Source organism: Phacochoerus africanus, chromosome 2 (assembly GCF_016906955.1).
Source record: "Phacochoerus africanus isolate WHEZ1 chromosome 2, ROS_Pafr_v1, whole genome shotgun sequence".
NCBI classification, from domain to species: Eukaryota; Metazoa; Chordata; class Mammalia; order Artiodactyla; family Suidae; genus Phacochoerus; species Phacochoerus africanus.
The window spans coordinates 248,155,433-248,178,701 of NC_062545.1; the positions used below are offsets into that span (position 1 = coordinate 248,155,433).

Below are 23,269 nucleotides of genomic sequence, written 5' to 3' on the forward strand. Positions count from 1 at the left end.
ATTAAACATTTTATTAAGTACTTCCTATATGCCAAGCTCTTAAGACAGAAATGAATAAAACACAGAACCACCCACAAGGAACTCAGCCTCTGGCCTGAGTGTATCTAGTATCAAGGCAACATACAGCACCCCAAAATGGAGCTTGTGTAAATAAGTTATACATACAGAAGCGGGTGCACACACGTGTACACACCCACCCACATATACACATTTACGTATATATTTTTTAACTTTTTTTTTTTTAATTATTTAGGGCTGCACATGTGGCTTATTGAAGTTCCCAGGCTAGGGGTGGAATCAGAGCTACAGCTGCCACCTACACCAAAGCCACAGCATCTGTGACCTACACCACAGCTCACAGCAACACCAGATCCTTAATCCAGTGAAAGAGGCCAGGAATCAAACCTGCATCCTCATGAATACTAGTTGGGTTCGCTACTGCTGAGCCACAATGGGAACTCTCTACAAATATATATATATATATATATATATATATATATATTTTAATGTGAAGTACTTGGATTCCCTGAAGATCAGTATTTCAAAAGTGCTTTCACAATTATCCATTAGGCAGAAACAACCAGGATTTTCTAGGAAAGGGCAGATTTTATTGGCCAAATGTTTACACAGACAACTGGAAAACATAAGCCTGTGTTCCATAATCCTGGGCAACACAAGGTTGGGAAAGGAAAGAAGAACATAAACCTGCACTAAATAGGAAGGAAGCATGGAATTTGAGAAAAAGAGACTATTCATATGTTTATACTTTTTTCCTTTTTTTAAAGCTTCCCTTTGACATCATTGGCACATGTCTCCCATTGAAAGGTCTGTGAATACCATGGGACTGAGGAAAATTCCTGCAGTCCCATGTGTTTGTAGCCTTGGATTGTTATGCAGTAGCTGGTATTTTCCTCATCTAAAGAAAAACACTAGCTTCCACATGTAAGTGATAGCATTTGATGTTGGTGTCTCATTGTCTGACTGACTTCACTTAGCATGATAACTTTTATGAACTTCTTTGCAGAACAGATACTGACTCACAGACTTTGAAAAACTTATGGTTTCCAAAGTTGACAGTTGGTGGGGGTAGCGGGTGGGGAATCCACTGAGGTTGTGGGATGGAAATCCTATAAAACTGGATTGTGATGATCATTGTACAACTACAAATGTAATAAATTCATTGAGTAATAAAAAAAAAGAAAAAAATAAAAGTTTACATCTTAAAAAAAAAAACAAAGAAACACTAGCCATTATCTATAACTTAAAAAAGACTAAATAATAAATACATGGATTGCACCATGCAGAAAACAAGAACCTGGAGGTGCGATGCTTTGACAGTGTGTGGAAGCCCCATGTTAATAAAGACGCAGTTACGTAAATCCAAATATATTATAGCTCAATCATAGATTTTGCAAGGGCAGATTATTTACATAAAACACCTATGTTCCTGACAACAACATATAAAGAAGAAAGAGTTCAGATGCAGCAAGAGGGCTGGCCCATTAGTTCAGGTTTGTTCACGGCTATCCTTTGCATCTTATATGAGTTCATATGAGGGCTGTAGCCACAGCTGATAAATCCAGGCCCCTTCCCCTTGGCCTTCAGCATAGTAAACACCCTCCCTGAGCTCTCCTCCCACCTTGGGCAGGGAAGGCCAACACACACCTGACAAATGTGTACTGTTCGTTGTACATCCAGGGCTGAAGTTCCAGGCTGGGGTACTTGCCAAAGGGTGGCACAATCAAGCTGAACACTAGGGCAATGCAGACAAACACAGCTGGCAGGATAATCTATAATCAGGGGTGAGGGGAAAAAGAAATTGCAGAAGGGAAAGGGTTAGAAAGAAGGCCATGGGCAAGGCCCTGGGAGTCCAGCCAGTCTCCCAGATCAGCCTGCACTCGGATGTGTACAGGTCTGGGCTCAGCTCCTCCAAGGCATTCTTGGCAGGTTGCAGGCCGAGACTGCAATCGAAACCTCTTCCCTCCAGGGCAATTCTGAAAGCTGACAACACAAGGCCAGAGTCTGTGGCCACCTGGCAGGGGCATCAAGCTGAGAACTTCACAGAGTGAACAGTGGTCACATGCCAGGGTGACTCAGAACACTGGATCCCTCTTTTCCCTGAAAACCCTGAAAGCTCAGCTCAGTTCAGGGTAAAGCTGAGAGCACAAGCCTGGACCAAGAACCAGAAAACTTGCAGCTTCATTTTGTCTCTACTACAAGTACATCTATGTGAAGTCAGGTCCCCTCTGGCCTCAGTTTTCTCATTTGTAGTCTGCAGACAGACTGGATGACCCATTGAGATCTCATACTCTGATAAAACCACTTTACAGCACTACTCTATTGAATGGGAATAGCAGCCACCACCATTCCACCCCCTTAGCCTCAAAAAGCATAATTAACCCAAAGCCTTGTTAAACCATCTTAAACACCTGAACATCTGTTTTATCTGAAAACAATGACTTGTACATACTTTTAAGTAAACTCTTTTAGCTTCTTCCATTTATTTAGGAAGACATTTAGCCCTAAAAAACTGATTCAAATGATGCCCCTGATTCTAATGTTCTCCAGTTTCAATGCAGAAAATTAACCACTGCGTGATTAATTCCATGGGAAAATATTGTATGAGCATCCTCTCATTTAATTATCATTACAACCCTAAGTAGTAGCATCACTATGCCTAATCAGCAAACAAGGTAACTGAGGCTCAGAGACTTAAGTAACTTGCCCAAGGCCACAGAGCCAGTAAGTAACACAACTGCAACTCAAATCTAAGTCTGTATGCTCCAAACTCATATTCTTTGCATTCCCCACACTGTCTGGGGGAAGAAACTCTGTAACCTCTTTCTTTACATCTCTTGATTTAGAGTGGAATAATTTCATCCCTTACCCAGCAAGTTCACACGCAAACATGGACATGCAGGCAAGAGTGGAAAGAGTCTTCTCTGTTTAGCACTTTTTTTTTTTCTGACCTCTGGTTATCTTTTCTATCAGTTTGCAATTAAACATCAACTTAGAGAAAAATCAAGTTTCCAATAAGTCCATATGTCAAGTGCATCTAGGCATATCCTCTTTGAAGTTAGCAAAGTTTAACTCATCCAGCCAGTTTTTCTAAACTTTATCCTAGTTATGCTCTCCTTTATGATAAAACTAACACATGGTAATTACTAGTGTGAGGCCCATTCTAAGCACTTACTCATTTTAATTTTCATAATAATATGTCAAGTTATTATTATTATTCCCATTTTATAGATAAGGAGATCAAGGTTTAGAGAAGTAACCCGTCAAAAGATATGAGTATACCAAGCAGAATCAGGATTGAAATACAGATGATCTGGCTCCAGCATCTATCTCATATTCATGATGATGTCTCTGCCTTTACTGGTCAGGGAGCCTACAGCCCATCAAGGGATCCTGCATCCTTGGCCTGGAACAACACCTCTCACCTGAGCAAAGAACCCCTTCCGACTCCGTCTGGCAATCAGCAGCCTCTTCCACAAAAGGGCCACAAACTGCTGCTGAGTGAGTTTCCAGCCCTTCACTTGGTAGGAGCCCTTGCCGTCCATACCGCTGAGCAGGTCTGTTTCCCTGGATTCTGAAGAAAAGCCAACACTGAAGGTCACCTATTCTGTCAGGCATTTTTGACATCTCCATGCTCCTCCCTCCAGCATCTTCAGCAACCATCTCTGCGGCTTGCATTTGAATGGAAAGTAAAGGTGTAAGGGCCTTCATGACACATACACGTCCGAGAAAAAGTTCTGACCCCCAAAGTGTAACAGCAGCAGCCTCTGCCTTTGGGTTCTTGTCTGATGAATACAGAAAATGAAGATGCCCTGAGACAACTGAAGAGACATGTTCACACATAATGAATGGTGTTACAGAAGCCGTTCAGATGGCGCAAGTCATCCTCGATTTCTTACACAATATTTTACAAAACAGACCATACATGCAGGCTGACACTCTTGAGAACCCATGATGGCACTTTGTCTCCCATCTATTCCATTTTTGGTAAAAAGTGGACACCTTTCAGTGCTCGAGGTACTGATGATGTATGAAGTTAGAGAGAACATGAGACTCACATATTCATGTGCACAGGGACGGGAGAGCCAGGGAGGTTTCTTTCCTAAAAATTTTACAGACATCCTCGGCTTCAATACATGATTTTTTAACTGCAGTAGCTTGACATCTTGCCAATATTTGCTTGATTTCTTGCCTCCCCTTCCCATCCCAGTCAGCCACAGGGACACACTCATCCAAAATAGCCAAGTCCAAGGGTGTAATTAATGCTAAAAGCAAAATCACCCTGTTCTTTCAAAACCGACCACCCATTCAAACAACATTTAACACCTAATGAACTAAACACCTAATGACTGCAAGAAAACTAGGACTTTACAGAAAAGATAATCAATGGATTCAGAAGACTGAGGGGCTGTCTTCTGAGGTGTATAGACAGAAAGGTCTCAGTGCGGTGACGGAAGTGACGAGGACAGGCGCTTTCACGTTTGACCGTGTGCACAGCACTGGAAAAGGGAAAGCAGCTTTTCTCATTCTCTCTCTTCCCTTTGGACCCTGTAGGTACCTATCATCCTAGTTCAAGGACATCAAAAGATAATACTAAGGAAGAACATAAGAGAGACATTCACTTTCAAGCAATGGAATGCATCACTTGCCCAAACGGACCTGGGTCTACGTCGGAATCATTTGGATCAGCAGCATCGTCTTCAGTGAATGGGCGAAGACAGCTCTGCTTGTCCCCGAAGACCCGTCTGTTTCGTCTCGCTGGGAGGGTGCCATCTGAAGACAAAGGGAAGGAACCCCACATTTTAGTTTATTTGTAACAAAACAAACTCTCCACATCTGTGACAGATCTATACACTAAGGAGTTCTCTGGTGGCTAGTGGTCAAGGATCTAGTGATGTCACTGATGTGGTTCGGGTCACTACTGTGGCACAGGTTTGATGCCTGGCCCAGGAACTTCCACACACCATGGACCAAAAAAAAAAAAAAAAAATTTAATTAAAAAAAGTAAAATAGAGATTGTCATAAAACAATGTGAAAGAAAAAGCATAAGCCAGGTGAGCTAAGACAGCCTAGAGATGGCAGAGCCAACAGTGTGCAGTCTCCTAGAGGGTTACCTGAGGTCTCAGCGTCCACCCCACTCTCTTCAGCCACTTTGAGGAATATCTGAAAAATAAGAGTGAGAATATTATAAGCACCACCTTGTGAGGGCAACTGCCCCATGATTTTTTTTTTAATAATTTTTTTTTATTTTCCCACTGTACAGCAAGGTGCCCCATGATTATTACATGACTGAATGGTAGGCTGGCTCCTGAAGACAAAAAGTTGAAGCCTCATTTATTAATAACACTTTTTCAGCATCACTTGGGAGAGAGAAGGTGTTTTTACTAGAAACATTTCCCCAGTGGTGAGAACTATCAATCCAGACAATCATTTTCAAATTAAAACCATGACATCAGGACACTACAGAAGGAGAAACTTGTCTTGAAGCTACAGGGAATGAGCCAACCCACTTCTTCCAAGTCTACGGCCCCAGATCTCTGAGTTGGCTAGCGTGGTGACAGAATGACCAGGAAAGGAGGGGACTCCCATCACTAGAAATGCAATGGCAGGACTCAAACATCACAAGAGAATCTGACCTAGACCAATGATTTCCAAACTCTGATCTACAGACAGCTGCCCAGAAAGCATACAATAAAAAGCACAGACATCAAAGCCTCACCTCCAGAAATTCTGATTCAGAGACCCTGGAGCTCAGCCTTGGAATTTTTGTCATCAATAATATCCTCAAAAGATTCTGCTGCACAGAAAACCTTGGGGACTACCGGGCCAGACAATTTTTATATCTCTTCCAGCCCTCAAGGCCCCTCTTACACAGTAACAGAACATGGGCTTTAAAGCCCCAAACCCCTGATTCTGAATCCATAGCTCAGCACCCCTGAGTGTCAACTTTCTCATCTTGTTATGAGGACTAAATGAAGTCACAATGATTTAAAACAAAAACAAAACACATCAAGGTCAGCACATGGCACAAGTAGATTTTCCAGAAATGTTGGAAATTATGCACGCATATGTTAGGACCTATGCATGGTTGTGACAGTCATACCAGGGGGCAATCCTAACGCTTCCTTCCATCATCCACTAGAATCTTAGACGGTTACCTGGGACCAACATTATCCAGGTGCCAACAACCTAAAGGCCCAATGCCTAGTGCCACGTAATGCTATCCCAGTGGAGCTGCAGGCCAGTGGTCTGGTCTCAGGGTTCCTGGCCCTGCTATATCCTGTCAGCCTCTGAACTTACTTCTTCCAGAGTGGTCTCTGAGATGCCATAACTGGAGATGCCCAGGTCTGAGAGCCGGTCGTCAATCTCATGGAAGAGTTCCACAAAGGCTCCCTCTCTGGCAGCCTCATAGGGCAGCACGTAGGTCAGCTCATGTCCAATGTCTTCCACCAGCCGGGCCTCGGCCACATGCTTCCTGATGAGGTTGGAGATAGCGGAGACGTCTGTAGGGACCAAAGTATACATAGGGTTCAGCCAACTCAGTAGCTCCAAACCCCTGATTCTGAATCCATAGCTCAGCACCCCTGAGGCCAGCCACTCCCTGCCTACTCCTCAGAGTCTGCCGCCTGCACTTGATTCTTGCCCCAGACACTGAAGTCATTCCACATATTCACCTGTGGCCCAAGAGTTCCTGGGGGCAGGGACTGTGTCTTACTCACCTTGTATCACCAAAGCCAGGCACAGTGCAGGTTCTTAGAGCATGGTGGGGGGCGTGGAGGGGGGAACACAGGCTGGATGACTTCTTGAGGTTGAAAGCCTGGTGTCTATTCCCTAAACTCTAGGATTCTTCCCTGGAAAACTTGACTAAAGAAACCTTATAAGATTCTTCACCTTTTTCTAACCTTTTAAAGGAGGCTCCTTCTACCTCAATAGAGCACTAACGCAACGGTTTATAGAAGGAGACGTCTTCCTGGGAAGAGCCAGCTGTCAGGACTGGGAAGACATGGCCAGGGTGACGATTTCTGTTCCACGTATGTTACTTTGATGCTGGCCTCCTGGGGCTAAATCCAGCAGGCTGTTCCTCTCTTGGGCTCTCACCCTTCCTATGCACTGAACTCCAATCCCTACCCCATTGGCGTGGCCCTCAGCTCCTCATCCCTGGCCTCCCGTGTCCAGTGTTCAGCCAGATCCACTCCCCTAAGGACTCTCCACCCCAGTCATCTGAGTTCTCTGGGACACTGCCCTGCCAGCTCCCAGACCAAGCCCCAGGCTCCCAGCAAGCATCAGGCCAATCCGCCACCAAGCTGCACCCTCTCCCACAGCCGCCCAGCCCCAGCCCAGCAGCAAACCTTGAGTCAGCGCCACCAGCCTCTGCACCTCTCCTCCTCTGCCTCCACTCTGCCCAGCTGGGGGAAGCTCAGGCACCACCTGAATAAGAAACCCCAGAGTCCTTACCGATGGTCAGTGTGTCACTTTCATGGTCGCTGCCCAGGCCAGCATCAGAACTGCTCTGAGAAACACTGTCCTCCTGATGGCAAAGAAGGAGGTGAGAACGGGTCAGGGACCGAGCAAGGTACAGCCACCACCACCTTCGCCAGGGGGCTTCCAAGAGGCTGTGTGAGAACTAGAGCAAAAAGCTTCTCCTGGGAGGCATGCAACTGGGCAGCCTTGGCTTCTGAAGCCACTGTCTGATCTGACATGTGGGTGCTGTGTGCATGACAAGCAGACCTCTCAAAAGAACTATGGCCTGCCAGGGAGTGCCAGAACCAGACACTCACCAACCATCTCAGGCAGGCAATTGCCTGCCTGGTTGTCTAGTTCAGTGCTTCTCAAGCTTTGATTTGTGTTCATCACCAGGGGACCTTGTTAAAATGCAGATTCTATTTAAGAAGTCTGTGTTGGGCCCAAGTTTCTGCATTTCTATCAAGCTCCCAAGTGATCCCAATGGTGCTGGTCTCAGACCACACTTTGAGTCACCAGGTGCTGGTTAAAAGGCAAGTGAGTGGACAGGAGGTCAAGGCCAAGATATAAGTGTTTTAGGCACCACTGTTTCAACACATAAATACATCTCAGGCATGTACTGCAGGACAGGGGAAAATACACCTGGTTATTGGGTTTTTGTTTTTGTTTTGCTTTTTAGGGCCTCACCAATGGCATATTGAAATTCCCAGTCTAGGGGTCGAATTAGAGCTACAGCTGTTGGCCTACACCACAGCCACAGCAACTCGGGATCTGAGCCATGTCTGCAACCTACACCACAGTTCACGGCAATGCCAGTTCCCTGACCCACTGAGCGAAGCCAGGAATCAAACCTGCAACCTCATGGTTACCAGCTGGACTCGTTTCCGCTGTACCACAACGGAACTCTTGGTTATTGGGTTTTGATCTCACCTCTGTTACTCATTTGCTGGGTGGCCTTGAAAATAAACTAAATCCCTATAGGCTTCTCACTTCCCTCATTTGGAATAATAACTGCAATACCTTCTTCCCAGGGTTGCTCTGCCTTTGAGGTGACAAGATGTAAAAAAAAAAAAGTTTGCAAATGACAACAATGCACAATGAATTAATTATTATTGTGATTTCCTTTTACACCCAAAGTTTGCTAGAGTGAGTGACTAGCATGAAATCGGTGCTCCATAAGTGTTGTTTTGTAGTTTAAAAGTTAAGGTCAACAAGATTTAAAGGTAATGAGCAGGCACATCACAGCATTCTGCAGCCAAGGCTCTTAACTCTTGGCAAGTCTCTCTTCAACAAAATAAAGTCCTCCAAGGACCTTCTCCATCACTCATCATGCCTCCACGTGAAAAAGGAAATGGGATTCAACAGAGCTAGAACAATGGGAATAGAAGTCTCCTGAGCTTTGCATGTACAAGGTATGACATGGTCTCGAAGAAACCAGAGAGCAGGAGATGGTGGTCTCGACATGGCAGAGTGGGACAGATGTGGACTCGACATTCACAGCCAATGAGTCCAGACTCCTCAGACCTGGCACCAGCCCAGCACAGAGACTGCAACTCACCTTTTTCGGGTACGACACAGTGCTACTGCTATTTCTGCACGAGCTGAGGGAGGACTCCACATCCTTCTTGACCAGGGTCAGGTAGTAGCCTGTCCCCAGCTGGTTCTTCAGGAACAGGGAGGAGCCCACGCAGCACAGCTTCCCATGGGAAATGATGGCAATCCTGTCCCCCAGGATGTCCGCCTCATCCATGTGGTGTGTGGAGAGAATGATGGTGCGGCCTGCCGGCACAAACACAGGGACGTGGGACAGGTGAGGCCCGCTGTGCTCACTGACCACTGGGGCAGGGACAACAGGACTGAGCAGGGTTAAGCATGGGAGGAAGACCCGGAGGCCTGAGTGCCCGCGACCCCTGGGATGGCAATGCTGTGAGGGTCGTTGCTGCATCCTCAGAGAAGAAAGGACAGGAATGTTTATTTGGGAGCTTGCTACGTGCCAGCAGTGCACTAGGTGGGCTACATCCATCCTCACTTAACTTCATCCTCTGCAGGGAGGCACTATTATTACAGATAAGAAACTGGGGCAAGTTAAATTTTTCCAAGGTTTTGAGCCAGCTTGAGCTCCTTGCACTGCACCACCTCGTGTTCCTTCCACCCCTCCAAGCTGACTGCCCATCATGTTCCTGCACCACTCCCATCCATGCATTTATTCATCCGTCCTATCGGCACACGAATGAAGTGTCCCACATAGGGTCAGAGATGAATGACAACACAGCCTCGGCTCTCAGGAATCTCAGTCTGTAGGGGATATAATTACATCATACATGGGAAGGTTCTATGCTGGGGGTAACCCTGGTGGTGCACAGAGGATCCCATTTACCCCATTTCTCTTATTCTTGCAGAGCCCTAGGGAATGAAGCATCAATCTGAAGTGTCTTATAATCGCGGCCTCCCACCCACATTCCAGAGCTGAGCTCAGAGGTCAGTTCCGCAGTCTTGCTGAGAAGCGATTCTGTTCCTCTAGCAAGAACGGCCATGATTCAGCCAGACTTCGAGAGCCTCTCCCCCTCTCCCCCTCCCAGCCCAGGAAGCAAAATAAATACACATCAGTGACCTTGTCGATATTTCAGCAGCAGCTCCCAAATTCCCCTGCGGGAGTAAGGGTCCACACCAGCTGTGGGCTCATCCAGAATGACAACCTTGGATCCCCCGACAAAGGCCAAGGCCACAGACAGCTTTCTCTGCATTCCTCCTATGAGAGAGTAGACAGGCTCCAGGACCAGCCACAAAGAGCGATGGCAGAGGTGGTGAGAGACAGATGGAGGTGTCCACCTGGGGACGAGCCAGGGACACATTTCCTAACCCACCTTCCAACCCCCTCTCCCCAAAGCTGGGGACCCTGAGTGTGTGGTTGGGGGAGGGGGAGGGGAGGAGAAAGGCAGCTCCAGGCCTCACCTGACAGCTGACTTGTTTTGCTTTTCAGTTTGCTGGGTGGCAAGCCGACATCCAGGGCCATCTGCTCCATCTCGGCCTTCACGTGCTTCTCCGAGAGCCCTTTCAGGCGGGCATAGAACCAGATGTGCTCTTCAACAGTCAGCCTGGGGACAGAGGCCAGGTCCATTCTGGGCCCCGCAGGATGAACCAGAACACAATCCCTCCTCACCCAGAACACAAGAGGCACGGTTTTCTCCCTGCCGCCTTCTTTATTTTTTTTTTTCAACTTTATCAATTTCTGAAAAATAATCTCCAGGAAGGACTTAAGGTGGAACAGCAGTGAGCAACTACATGAGCTGCTCAAGAAGCCAAAGCGGCAAAGCCACAGGTCATGTCCACCCTACTTCCTGCAGGTCCAGCCCCCAAGCATCAGGCAGCAGGTCCTCAAGGGCCCTCATGGCCCCACCCACCAAGGAGCTGGCTCAGCACTGACGGGGAGCAGCACCCCCCAAACATGAAGGCCCTCAGCCCTTAGAGAAGGGGGCCCCTGTGAAGGACACGAGCCTGAGCTGCTCACTGCAGGCAAGAGGAAACCAGGGCCCAGAAGGGGGACCTTGTCCAAGGTCACAGAGCTCAGGTCTCTCTCTAGTCACCACGGGGCTCCCTGCCTGCTGATGGACAAACTGAATGGGAGCAAAAGCTTTGAGCAGCAAACCCAGGGCCATCACACCAAGGGCCCTGAGGTACCGCCAGGTGAGATCGGCACAGGCCTCGGGGAGGGTGTGGTGGGAGAAAGGATGTCCTTACTCCAGAAGAACAGAAATGAGAGCACCAGTTCCCAAGCCCCCTCCCACCCAGCTGGACAGATGTACCCTCCCCTCTCAACAGATCTCTTACTTTTCCCAAACTGAAGGACAACCAGGTCTCAACATGTCCAAGAAGGTGAGGCCTGCTGCCCCCAAAGAAGGTAAAATGCTTAAGTCTCATCCACCCATGACTCACATCACACATCTGAAGAGGGTCAGCTGGTACTCACATGTCAAACAGCACGTTATGCTGGGGACAGACCCCCAGGTTCTGCCGGATGGTGCTCATCTCGGAGCGAATGTCTTTTCCCAGAATGTAGGCAGTACCCGAGGTGGGAGGGAACAACCCTGTCAGGATTGACCTGAGGACAAGAACAGTAAAGTACAGGAGGCAGGGTTAAGCCCTCTTCCTGGAGATGCTCCATTTCAGGCTGCAGAGTCTGAGCAGATGGCAGAGCCCTCCACCCCTTTGCTTCCTAAGGGACCCCAGCAGACCTCCACAAACCACAGGAGTCTTGGCTTTAGTGAACAGCTAGAAGTGGGTCTACTGGCTGGAAATGGCAATTTTAGCACTGGCATTTTTAAAACGAAGATTCCAATTTGCAATGGAAAGTACACTTTAAAACATTAGTTTTGTATGCATAAGATTATACTCATGGAAAATGGACCAATTAGAACAAATCATTTAAATATAAACATCATTTTTGTGTTAGGTGGTAGGATTTTTGTGCACCTTTTAAAGATTTTATGCGATATTCATAATATATTGATTTTGCATTTTAAAAATGTATGAAAGAAAAACAAGAAAAGAGAGTTACCTCCCCCACCCCCCAAAATATCCTTTGCAATAGTTGATGGACTACACTGAAAGCCACTGAGGCTAACTCTGGTGTTCTTATGGCCCCTGCTCCCTTCTGCAAACTACCCATTATAAGGTCCTTATAGGTCCCAGAAGGCAATCAGATAGTCAGCTGCCCAGCTGTTTCCCACATCTGCTTAAGACAGAGATCCTGGAAATGACTTCCTCCCTCCAACATAGCCAATCTTTCTCTCAACATTTTTGCCTCACAGTTTAGACCAAAGCAGCTCCGAGAGAGACCTTTTCTCAGAGTTGTCATAGCCTCAGGTTCCAAAACCACTACAGAATTCTGAGAACTAAATGGGAAACGTCATCAAAACGCCCCCAGCCTATTTGAACCTGAAGAAACATATCTAGAAACATGCAGCATTTGGAAAGCACTCATGATTAGATAATATTTTTATACTCATCAACCCCCCATGTGCCCTGCCCTGCCCCTGGTAACCAATGCCATGTCCTTCGGTGTGAATTTCTAACCATACAACAGAATCTTCTTGTGGCTGTTTCTGAGAGTGCCACCCCCTCTTCTTACATGGTGGTGGTCTTTCCGGCTCCATTGTGGCCCAGGAAGGAGGTAATCTGGCCTTCATAGAAATTCAGGGCTAGGCCGTCGACGGCCACCTTCATGCCATCTCGGTAAACCTTCATCAGGTTCTGAATGGACACACCCAGCTTCAGGTGGGTGGGCTCCTCCTCCATGCAGACTGTGAGGAGACAGAAGATGGAAATGAGCCCACAGAAGACACTAATCGGAGGTGTGTAAAGATACAGGGGGCGGGGCTTGTACTTTTACACCTGCCCTCTCCCCATGGCTATTTCTGATTTCTCAGGCAGGCAGACAAAATACTTATTTAGGACCTCTCTGGGCACTAGTGTTGGTGATGGGAATACAGTGATCAAGGAGCACTGAGTCTACTGTGGGGGAAAGAGCTGACAAGCAATCCAAGTGTAGAATACGGAAAGCTATCTAGAAAACACATCTAAAAACACCATGGAACTGTGGTACAGCCATCCCATGGAATACTACTCAGCCATGAAAAGAAATGAACTGCTGATACACATCACAAGTGGGAGGAATCAAGGGAATTACAATGAGTGAAAAAAAGCCAGTCTCGAAGATTAGATAACGTATAGTTCCATTTACATAACATTCCAGAAATAATGGTAAAGTCAAAACAGAGAAGAGATTAGTGGTTGAAAGGTGTTGGGGCTGAACCATGAACATCTTTCTACTACCTACAGTCAGGAGCCAGGAGAGGGTTCTCACTTTGAGAAATGAAGGGTAAGAAAATAAGAAGCACAGGATGAGCTCTGGCAACCACTTGGTGTCAACCTGCACAGGCTCATTCATCTGTCATCAGGATGCCAGTAAGGCAGGCAACGAAGCCATAACTCACACTGTCTTTCCCTCTTCTTTCTAGCTGTTAGGAAGGCATGACAAGTATGTGGGTATGCAGGCATGTTGGTGGGAAAGGGGAAGGGGAAAGCACAAAAAGATCAAGAGCCACATTTCCAGAAGCCAAGAAAACAAGGGAAATGTCCCTCAGGAACCCAGACAGTGACTCCCCGTTAAGTCAACAGCACTGGAAACAAATGCATGGGAGAATTTGGAAAGGCGCACTTCCTGTGATTTCTCTGCCCCAAGGGTGGTCTTAGACTCTTTGGTGGTAAGAGCCACCCCTTGTCCCTAATAGCCGGAAGGGGAAGCAGCACCATAGTTAAGGGGAGGGCAGGTCAGCAGCACTCACTTTCTGATGGTCCCTTCTGGCTGGAACCAGGGTGGCTCTTCTCATCACTCTCCTCACCGAACCAGTACGACTTAGTGCAAGGGAAATACCAAGGTCTGGGGATTCCATATTGGCCTGGAAGAAGGCACAGGTGTGAGCCAGGCTCTGCAACGTCCAAGCATTCCCAAGGTATCCGAGCCAGAGACAGCCTCCCTGAGGTCTCTGCTTGACACAGTCTTCAGAGACAGGATGGAACGGAACGGAGGTGGGTGAGGAGGGAGTTGACACCTGCTGAGATCTACCAGGCATGACCCACATCCTGCACCTCTGAATCTTCCCAGCAACCCCACGAGGCAGATACCATCCTTCCTTTAGAGATGAGGAAACTGAGGGATAAACAGCCTACTCAAAATCACTCAGCCCAAGATGAAAGGACCCAGCAATTGAATCCAGATCTGTAGGCTATGAAACTGCATATTCAATGGGAGGAGTTCATGTAGGCACAGGGAATGAACATTTCCCGTGTATTCTGCTAGAGGAAAATCAGAAAGTGAACTAGAAAGGGTTAAACCCCACTCTCTCAGAATTCAATCTTCTATAAAAATGTATCCAAGGCAGGTCTTGGTCAAGGAGATTTTTTTTCTTTAAGGGAAGTATCAAAATGAATTTTTATGAATACTAATGGAATGAAATCATAGGCAAGGGCTTACAGCCAATGTATCTTCTTAGTCACAAGCTGTACTTAGGAAACAGAACCTCCCCTGGTGATAATTTGGGGGTACAGAATTAGAGAACTGGGTCAGCATTGGGAGGAATCTTCTGGGCTAGCTGAGCCAACCCAGTGTAACCCATCTGGGTTCACCTCCCAACACCAACACCTGCCAGCTGTGTGGCCACAGGCAAGTTACTTAACTTCTTCAAGTCACAGTTCTCTCATTTGCAAAAATGGGTCAGAAGAGTAGGCACCTCAGAGTAGTCTTATGAGGATTAAAAGAACCAAAGTATATAAAACACTCTGCACAGTGCCTGGCACACCGTGCTTAAGAAACAAGAGCTATATCAGTGGTAAGAGTTGTACTTTAAGCATTGGCTGCCTCCTCTTGGACTATCTGCCATAGGTCTAAAGCCCTAACCCCTTTCTAGGGACACCCAGGCCCTGCAGAAATTTCAGCACAAAGAGAGGAAATCTCTACAGCTAGAAATTCCATTTCCCTGGCGGATGACTAAAGCAGAGTGGAGGTTCAGCATACCAGGAAACACAGCCTCGATGTACCAGGTCATCACCCCGTAGAGGAAGGTGTCAAAGAGCATCATGGAGACTGAGGTGGTGAGGTTGAAGCCATCTTCCTCCACGGGGCTCTCAAAGAGGTTGTCCCACTGCACCCCGATGCCCTGCTCCTCGAAAAGGGCGAAGTATTCACAGCCAAACCCAAAAGCCACAGGAGACAGCAGGCTCTGTGAGAAAGAGGCAAAAGTCACTCATCCATCTCCTTGTCTCTCATTTTCCTATCACTGCTAATGTAAATGCCACCTGGAGAAATGTGAATTTGCAAAATGGATCAATTACAAGATATGAAAATATGCATCTACAGATTCCCTTTAGGGGAGTGGGCTCTCTGGCAGCATATAAAGTGATTCTATTTATAACCACTCATTATGCACAGACATTTCACAAGTGCATATATGATAGAATGTAAAACTTTTAGAATTTTATGCTTCTAAAGATGCCTCAAGGGCTCAGCAATCCTGTAAAATGCACACGGACATCCAGACACACACACACACACACACACACACACACACACACACACACAATCATCAAGGTCCTCTCAAGCTCTCTGCTCAGCCAGTGATGGCTCAGTGTCACAGAAGCCTGTCTGGGGCTACCGATGTCTAAGGGGTGACAGAAACGCCTGGAACATCCTATGAAAAATTCAGGGGACAACTCACTCTTCTAGGAGTTTGCACACCTTCAAAGGCCTCTTCCTCTGTATAAGGGAGGGGAGTGGTGAAGTCATGGATTTGTGGGGAGAGGTGGCACCTGTTCCTCAATCATTAAGTTCAGAAAGTTTTACTCAAACAAAACCCTATACTGGACACAAGGAATACAAGAGGCTAGAAGAAGCCATCTCTGACCTCAAGAGCTTTCAGTTATATCTGTGGCAGTGACTTTGCAGTGAGCTTAATATGGCCAACAAAGCTGGGAGATAAAAGGCAATGGTGGCCTCGATGTTCCCCAGCACCATTTGCCTCGCTGTCAGATCATGGTGCAGCCTGGCTCCCTAAAAAATACATTCGGTTCACTTCAACCAGCTTTCACTCAGAGGACTAAAGATTAACAGTGTAATAAGACACAGTCCCTGTCTTCAAGGAGCATAGCATCTAGAACTAAGGTTTCAGATCCCAGTGGAAAGAGAATCCCTTATCTTCTGTTTTCCCCTTGGAGGTGAAATATAGGGGCAGCTGTGACTGCAGCTGCTGCAGAAGGGCCAGAGTCACTCACAGCGAAGATCTTGAGAGAGAAGCCCACGTAGTCTTGCCACGCCACACACAGGACGTAGGGCAGGTAGAGCGTGAAGTAAATGATACCCCCACAGGCTGCCGCCAGGTTGGCTCTGGAGAAGAGCGTGCTGATCAGGAAGCACTGCAGGATGGTCACCACGGCGAACACGGACAGAAAGACGAACACCACGCTGGGGTCGCTGTAGGGCAGCAGGTTTCCCAACTGGGAAGGAAGAGACCCAATAAGAGACTCAATGAGCAGTGATGTATGGGAAGCAGCCAGGGCTTATCCCCACTCATCGTATAGACAATATAGAGGAACAGCACTACTCATTTCTCTGATGACTGAACTGAGAGCTAGAGAAGGGAGATGACGACCCCCCAAAACTACACAGAAAAATAATGGTAGAGCCATAAACAGAACAAAGTCCAGGGTTGATATTCACCAAAGTTCATTTCAACAAGTTTGTTCTTTGCTTCTCCAAGAAACAATATCCTTTGGATTCTTTTATAAGGACTATGACTTTTGGCACCAAGAAAGAATTGGGGGAGATAGCAGCCCACCTGTCTTCTCCCTCCAAAAGCCAAGGAAAATGGCCAGACAATCTGAACATCCCATGTGATCACCTGCCATAGGTTCCTGATTCCCACAGTCTTCTAGACTCTGTAGATTTTCAAGTTTCTCTCTAGCAGATGGTTCTATTTTAACAGGCCCCTCAGCACAAAGCTGTCCCAAGAGGCTCTCAGCCACCCATCACAGGACCACCAGCCCACCACAGAGCTCAGCCCTGGCCATAAGATATCAGAACATGAGCAAGGCTTGATATTATCCAGAACTGCTCTGCCATACTGCCTCAGTGAAGTTCTTAACGTTCCTTGGCTTCATTTCCTCGCATGTTAAATGGGTTAGTGAGGCTGTAGGACAGCACATGTGCATGTTTTAAACAGTGCTTGGCAATCTGTGAGTGCTCATTTGTAATGAATAGTAGCTAGCATTAAATTAAATGTTAGTTCTTTTCCCTTTTTACTTCCCCACCTTTTAAAAACATTTACTTTTGGAGTGCCCATCGTGGCTCAGTGGTTAACGAATCTGACCAGGAACCATGAGATTACAGGTTCGATTCCTGGCCTCGCTCGGTGGTTAAGGATCTGGCATTGCCGTGAGCTGTGGTGTAGGTCACAGAGGCTGCTGGGATCCCGCGTTGTTGTGGCTCTGGCATAGGCCGGCGGCTACAGCTCCGATTAGACCCCTAGCCTGGGAACCTCCATATGCCGCGGGTGCGGCCCTAGAAAAAAATATAATTTAATTTAATTTAAAAAAATAAATAGAGACATTTACTTTTACATTATGCATTCTTTTCTTTCTTGCTTTTTTCTTTTTTTTCCTTTTTTTGGCCACCTGGAGGCAAATGGAGTTTCCAGGCCAGGGATCAGATGGGAGCTGTAGTTGCCACCTAAGGCATAGTTGGGGTAACACTGAATCCTCAACCCACTGTGTGAGGCTGGGGATTGAACTTGTGTCCCAGCGCTTCCAAGGCACTGCTGATCCCACTGCAGCACAGTGGAAACTCCTACATGATGCATTCTTAAATGAAACGATTGCGAAAGAAAACTGGCCTATAAAGCTATTAATGTAAGGGATAGACACAGACCTTCACTGTACAAGGTCTTCTTCAAGGAGAGACTTGTTGCCTGGCTGTTAGCAGACAGCCTCACATGTCACCCCTCTGGGTTCATCTCAGACAGCTACCTGGCCCTGGGGCACACCCTTCCAATGACTGATCGAGGTGCCTGCAGTATGGGGTGTCAGGGAAGGAGTTCTTGGGATAAACTAAAGGGATGGACATTCCAGCTCCATGGCCAGAGGACCCATGGGGTTGGGCCATGCTCACAATCCAACTCTTCCCTCTTCTCAATCCTGCATCCTCCCCATCCCTTCCACAGATGTGGACCCCTAATAAAAACCCAGATGCCAAACTCTGTCTCATCCTCTGCTTCCAGAAAATCCTAACCTGCAACAATATCCTTCTGATGATGGTTTTTAGAAATTCTGGCAGCATCACCACCTAATACATCTAAGAAAATGATTAACTTTCAGAGGCTGCCATGGACCACTGCCAATCAGACAACATGGCGGTGTTAAGTCTGTATGTTCATCTGGTAAACCAGACCCCTGGGTTCTAGTCCCACTTAGCTGCTAACCAGCTGGCTTGACCTTGGGCAAGTTACTGCCTTTCCTGGGCCTCACTTTCCCCAACTATAAAATGAGGGATTTGCAGGAAAAGGCATGTAGGACCCCTTCCCTCCCAAAGAGTCTGTGTTTTTCTTCTCCTCAGGCAGCCCATGCTGAGGAGGAGCTGTTGAGGAGCCTGCGGCAGGGAGGAGGGAGGGGCCTGAAAGGCGGTCTTACTTTCAGGATGACCACCAGCAGGCCGGCGCTCACAAGCAGAGGGATGAGGCTACTGATGAACCAGCTAAACCAGAGGATGCCATTGTCCAGGCCCATGATGCGCATAGTCTCCTTCAGCCGCGCCTCCTTCTCATACACGATGCCCTTGATGATCACAGCCACCGAGTAAATCCAGGCCAGGGTCATGAAGAGGGGCATTGACCGGCTCATGACCCGCAGGAAGCTGGAAGGGTGGGGGGATAAAGGTGAGCACGATCTAGGCTCCCGGGCCAAAGCCTCCGGGCCTGCGTGCAAGAGGAAGCACCAGGACTGAGCTGGAGCTGGGCGGACCCATGCACTCAGGCAGGTACGCCTGGTGAGCGAGGCAATGCAGTGATGCAGGTTCCCAAATAAGTGCTGCCAAAGAAAACTCCTTCAGAGGCCTGCTTCAGTAACTAGGCAGCTGGAAGATGTCTTTAAGATAAATGTGGGTGCTGATAAAGTATTCAAACCAAACAAAAGCAACAAAGCCAAAAAACCCAACTCCTTCTCTCATAAAAGTGCAACACCTTCAAGGTCATCTCACTATCAGCTTTTCTTGCACAACTGTTACAACAGATGGTGAAGAAACATACTTAAGGCAGCTCTTGTCAGTAATGTGTCAGATTCCAAAAGAGAGTAGGAAATGCAGTGAAGTAAAAGGGACACAGCATCTGGACTCTAAAAGTCAAGGTTCAGGTCCCAGCTTTACCATTTATGCACTTACTAGGTGGGTAGGTGATGAGAGGCAAAGGTTCTGAGAGCCTCTGAACTCCTATCATGTCCCCATCCTAAGACATCCTTTTTAGAGTAAATCTTAGCTTAGAGGGTCTTTAGAGAAGTCTTCCTTTGAAAAATACCAGCTAATCTTTCTGAAAGTGAAAAACAAGATAAATCCTGGTGACCTGGAAAAGCTAGAGTGAGCTCTGCAAAGAGGCGGTTCAATGCAAAGCAGGGAGAAATACAAGGAGAGGAACCATGTTCCTTCTGCACTCTGATCTCCACACACACACAACAGAGAATGAGAAAGTTTCCAAAATTTGGAAGAGACACAGCATATTTCAGATGCCTGCAATAACTACACCTCTGCCCCTTCTCTCTCTCACACACAAGAAGTCATTAGCTCCAAAGGCACAGTCCCCACACTGAGAACGTGGCAGCACAGTGACGAAGCACTAAAAGATTATCTAAAAAGTCTAAGATAGAAAGGGCTTTCTCAGTTTTATTTGCATTGTTTCAAAATGCAGTTTACCACTTAGCGAGAGGCAACAGACAAGTGGGCTTGAGGTTGGCTTTTACCAGTCTAGGGCGATGTGTCTCTGAGTTTGGGGGATGTGTGGATGTGTTTGGCACGTGCTCATCATGACACATTTGAAAACTGCAGATTGGGCTGATATTGACCAAAAGGATAAGAGTGTAAAAAATAAAAGGCTTTGAAACCATGGATGAGAAAGGAGTGAGGATTATTGGTGTGTGTCTGTGACATGGCTGAAACACTCAACTGCCTACCTCCAGTGTCTTATTTCTTGAAATCTCCCACAGAACTTCAAAACCAAATTTTTTTGCAGTAGCTGAAATCCTATTTTAGCCCATTCTGTGACCAGTATCCACAGTCATATAAAATAAGTATAACCAAAGCATTCTGTTTTCTCCCTTGATGTATGAGTGTGCATGTGTCCACGCCACCTGGGAACAGTATCAACCAGTTAAGTAAAGATGGTGGCTCGCTGGTAACTTACATGTCATCGACGTAACAAGGGTAGGGCATCTGCTGCATGTAGACGCCAGTTTTCTTCTCCATGCCCGTCAGCACTCTGATGATTGCCTGCTCCACCACATCCTGCAAGTAGGTGAAGCCCCCCCAGACGTACCGCATATCCTCAAAGGGGTCAGCCCGAGGACCAGGGTCCCAGTACCTAAAACCAAACCACGGATGAGCAAACATTCCTTGGAACCACAATACGAAATGTTCAAACACCACCCACAATCGTACCACTATTACAGACCCCCTATTCTTATTTCTATAGCTTACTTTCCAGTCTCAGCTGACACGTACACATGTTTTTAAATATATTAAAGAAGGAGCAAACCACTTGCTGGTGTGGTTTCCCACCCCCACCCCCAACTGGCAGCTTAACATTGCAACAAGTGGACATGCCGAAACTTATGTAACCATCCCTTCTATACTGGTTGTTTGCCCCAAAATAAATTGGATAACGCTAGCACAGGGAACCTCATGCCTTTTTGTTTTCTTTTTTTTCCTACTGATTTAGTTTCTTAGGACTACTTCCCTTAAACGAAAAAGCTGAACCAAAAGATAATGATATTTTATGACCTGTGAAATAGTTGTCTTCACAATGACTGTGCCAGTTACACAAACATCAATCTGAGCTCTTTTTTGTTTGAAATTTCCTCCAACTTAGTAGTTAAAATAAAGTACCTTTAGTCATATTAACCACTCTTGACTTCCCCAAGACTGGCTGGTATTATGGGATTCAATTTACCCATCCTTGATCTTGTTCGTCCTCTCCACATTGTCGATGTCCATCCGGATCTTATACTTGACGTGATGGGGCAGCTCGACACTGCCTGGAGTGATTCCAGGGAACACGATCCCAGCCCAGAACTTCCGCTCATCCAGCAGCTCCATAGACTTGTTGATGAGTCGAGCCTCTGTTGCGACTGGTTCTATCTTGTTCAGGTTCACACACTGAGGGAAGAACACCCATTGTAAGAACACTGATGCCCAGAAAAACAAGCAGTGGGCAAGGCAGACTCTGTGCTAAGAGGCAAGTGCCAAATGCGTGACTTTTTTAATTCTCTCTTTAATCCTCTCTCACGTCATTTTCTAATACTCAACTGAAAATGGATGGTTTTGGTTTTTAACTGCAATTTCAAAGAAATGTTGGAAGTATTTAGAGATAAGTTACTTAAGATTGATTCTTGTGGAGGGAAAGAGGTTTAAACAATGATCAGACCTTGTTTTCCTGTTTTCTTAGCAATTTTGAGTCATAACAACTAACCAAACAAATAGACCAAAAAACCCCTTTCATGCGTCCCTATCAAGTCACATAATTTTGAGGGTGACATTTTAAATCATAATCGGTCCTTTTAGATTTTTAGGTAAGTTTCATCGGTCCTTTTTAAGGGAATGCTTTTTTGTTGTCATTAGGTATCAAAACAGGAAAACCAAGAAGACCATGGCTAGAAACATTCTTAAGTGGGACAGAATAAAGCTAGAATTTAGGTCTGTTCATTTACTCATTCAGTCATTCAACTAACACTTGCTGAGTGCCTTTTTGTACTCCATGCCCTATGTTAGGTTTGAGGATTACTACTATGAATAAGACTACACATAATGTCTGAACTTGATGTATTGAGAAAGCCAAAGTCTTTTCTAAGGGGTCCACAGCACAGATCCTCACCTCCATGAAGCGAGAGATGGTCTGGACTGCCTGGTTGGTCTCATTGAAGGCTTCTCTCCAGGTGTATGTGGAGCCATTCGTGGACTGGACATCCTCTGGGTGCTTAGCCAGAAATGCCACGATATCTTTGGCCGTCCAATCTGAGCCTTCCAATCGCTGTTCCCAAAAGTGGTCACTGCCTCTGCTGTTCAACAGCGTCTGCCATTCCAATGACAAAGTACAAGTAATAAACACCAACTAAGTCTTGATAAGCACCATATATGATTCACAAAACCCTTTCACATAGTTGTCCTCATAGAACACTGTGGGGTAGGTAACAGTGTTGCCATTTTACATGTGAGAATACTGAGGTTGGGGGGAAAAAAAAGTGATTTTTACCAAGGATGAGTCATAAAGTTCATAGGCATGGGGTTGAGACTCAAGGTCAGACCAGTCTGAATCCACAGTCCATCTATTTCTGGCCTAGTTTAGTAGTAAATGGTACTAACTACAGTAAAAAATAGCCCTACTACTAATATGTATAATTACTATATTGGATTATTTAAATGTTTTACCTCATACAACTCCATAAGGAAGGTGTCTTTAATAGTTCTCACTTCACAGATGAGAACACAGGTTCAGGGAGGTCAAGTCCCTAACAAAAGGTCACACAGCTAATAGGTTACAAACCTAGGAGATGAGGCATGGGTTCTCTGATTCTATTCTATCTTCCCACTGCATTGTACATTATATCAGCATTCTCTCTTGGGACCAAGCTGATGACTCCTCATTGAGGCCCTGTTCTCTAGACTAAATTAACACAAACCTGCTTTTGCTGTTGAATTTGGGGAAAGAATGCTACTGTTAAACCAAGTAAAATATGATCTTTCCCAATTGCAGGACAAATGGGTCATGCTGCAAAGGAGGCCTTTCTCCCATTTCTTATTCCCTAACTGGTTGGCTCTCCATGTGGGTCTGAGTGGAAGGGAAGGAAAACCAGTAAGTGCAGAGGACAGGGCAGGGGCCTGCACAGATGTGGGTCTCCTCCAACCTCAGTGCATGGAAACAGAGAATCAGCTGCAACTCTTTTCACACCTTCAAAAAGGTAACTGAAACTCTACTGAAATGGTATC

General features: G+C 46.4%; 1 protein-coding gene across 7 annotated transcripts in view; it reads right to left on the minus strand.

The window, feature by feature from the left end:
• The window catches only part of ABCA1 (ATP binding cassette subfamily A member 1), a 132,385-nt gene that overhangs the window by 28,957 nt on the left and 80,159 nt on the right, over nt 1–23,269 (minus strand). For 6 of the 7 annotated variants that reach the window (XM_047768083.1, XM_047768079.1, XM_047768081.1 and 3 more), the window contains 18 exons: nt 22,158–22,355; nt 21,237–21,442; nt 20,472–20,648; nt 18,715–18,937; nt 16,306–16,527; nt 15,053–15,257; nt 13,824–13,937; nt 12,608–12,779; nt 11,447–11,578; nt 10,432–10,574; nt 10,091–10,228; nt 9,038–9,258; nt 7,474–7,546; nt 6,319–6,521; nt 5,133–5,181; nt 4,678–4,791; nt 3,444–3,592; nt 1,666–1,790 (listed from right to left, as the gene is read on the minus strand). In XM_047768083.1, the coding sequence (XP_047624039.1) occupies nt 1,666–1,790; nt 3,444–3,592; nt 4,678–4,791; nt 5,133–5,181; nt 6,319–6,521; nt 7,474–7,546; nt 9,038–9,258; nt 10,091–10,228; nt 10,432–10,574; nt 11,447–11,578; nt 12,608–12,779; nt 13,824–13,937; nt 15,053–15,257; nt 16,306–16,527; nt 18,715–18,937; nt 20,472–20,648; nt 21,237–21,442; nt 22,158–22,355 (2,864 nt within the window). The remainder of the gene's footprint in view (nt 1–1,665; nt 1,791–3,443; nt 3,593–4,677; nt 4,792–5,132; nt 5,182–6,318; nt 6,522–7,473; nt 7,547–9,037; nt 9,259–10,090; nt 10,229–10,431; nt 10,575–11,446; nt 11,579–12,607; nt 12,780–13,823; nt 13,938–15,052; nt 15,258–16,305; nt 16,528–18,714; nt 18,938–20,471; nt 20,649–21,236; nt 21,443–22,157; nt 22,356–23,269) is intronic. The other variant, XM_047768084.1, reaches the window with a different exon arrangement.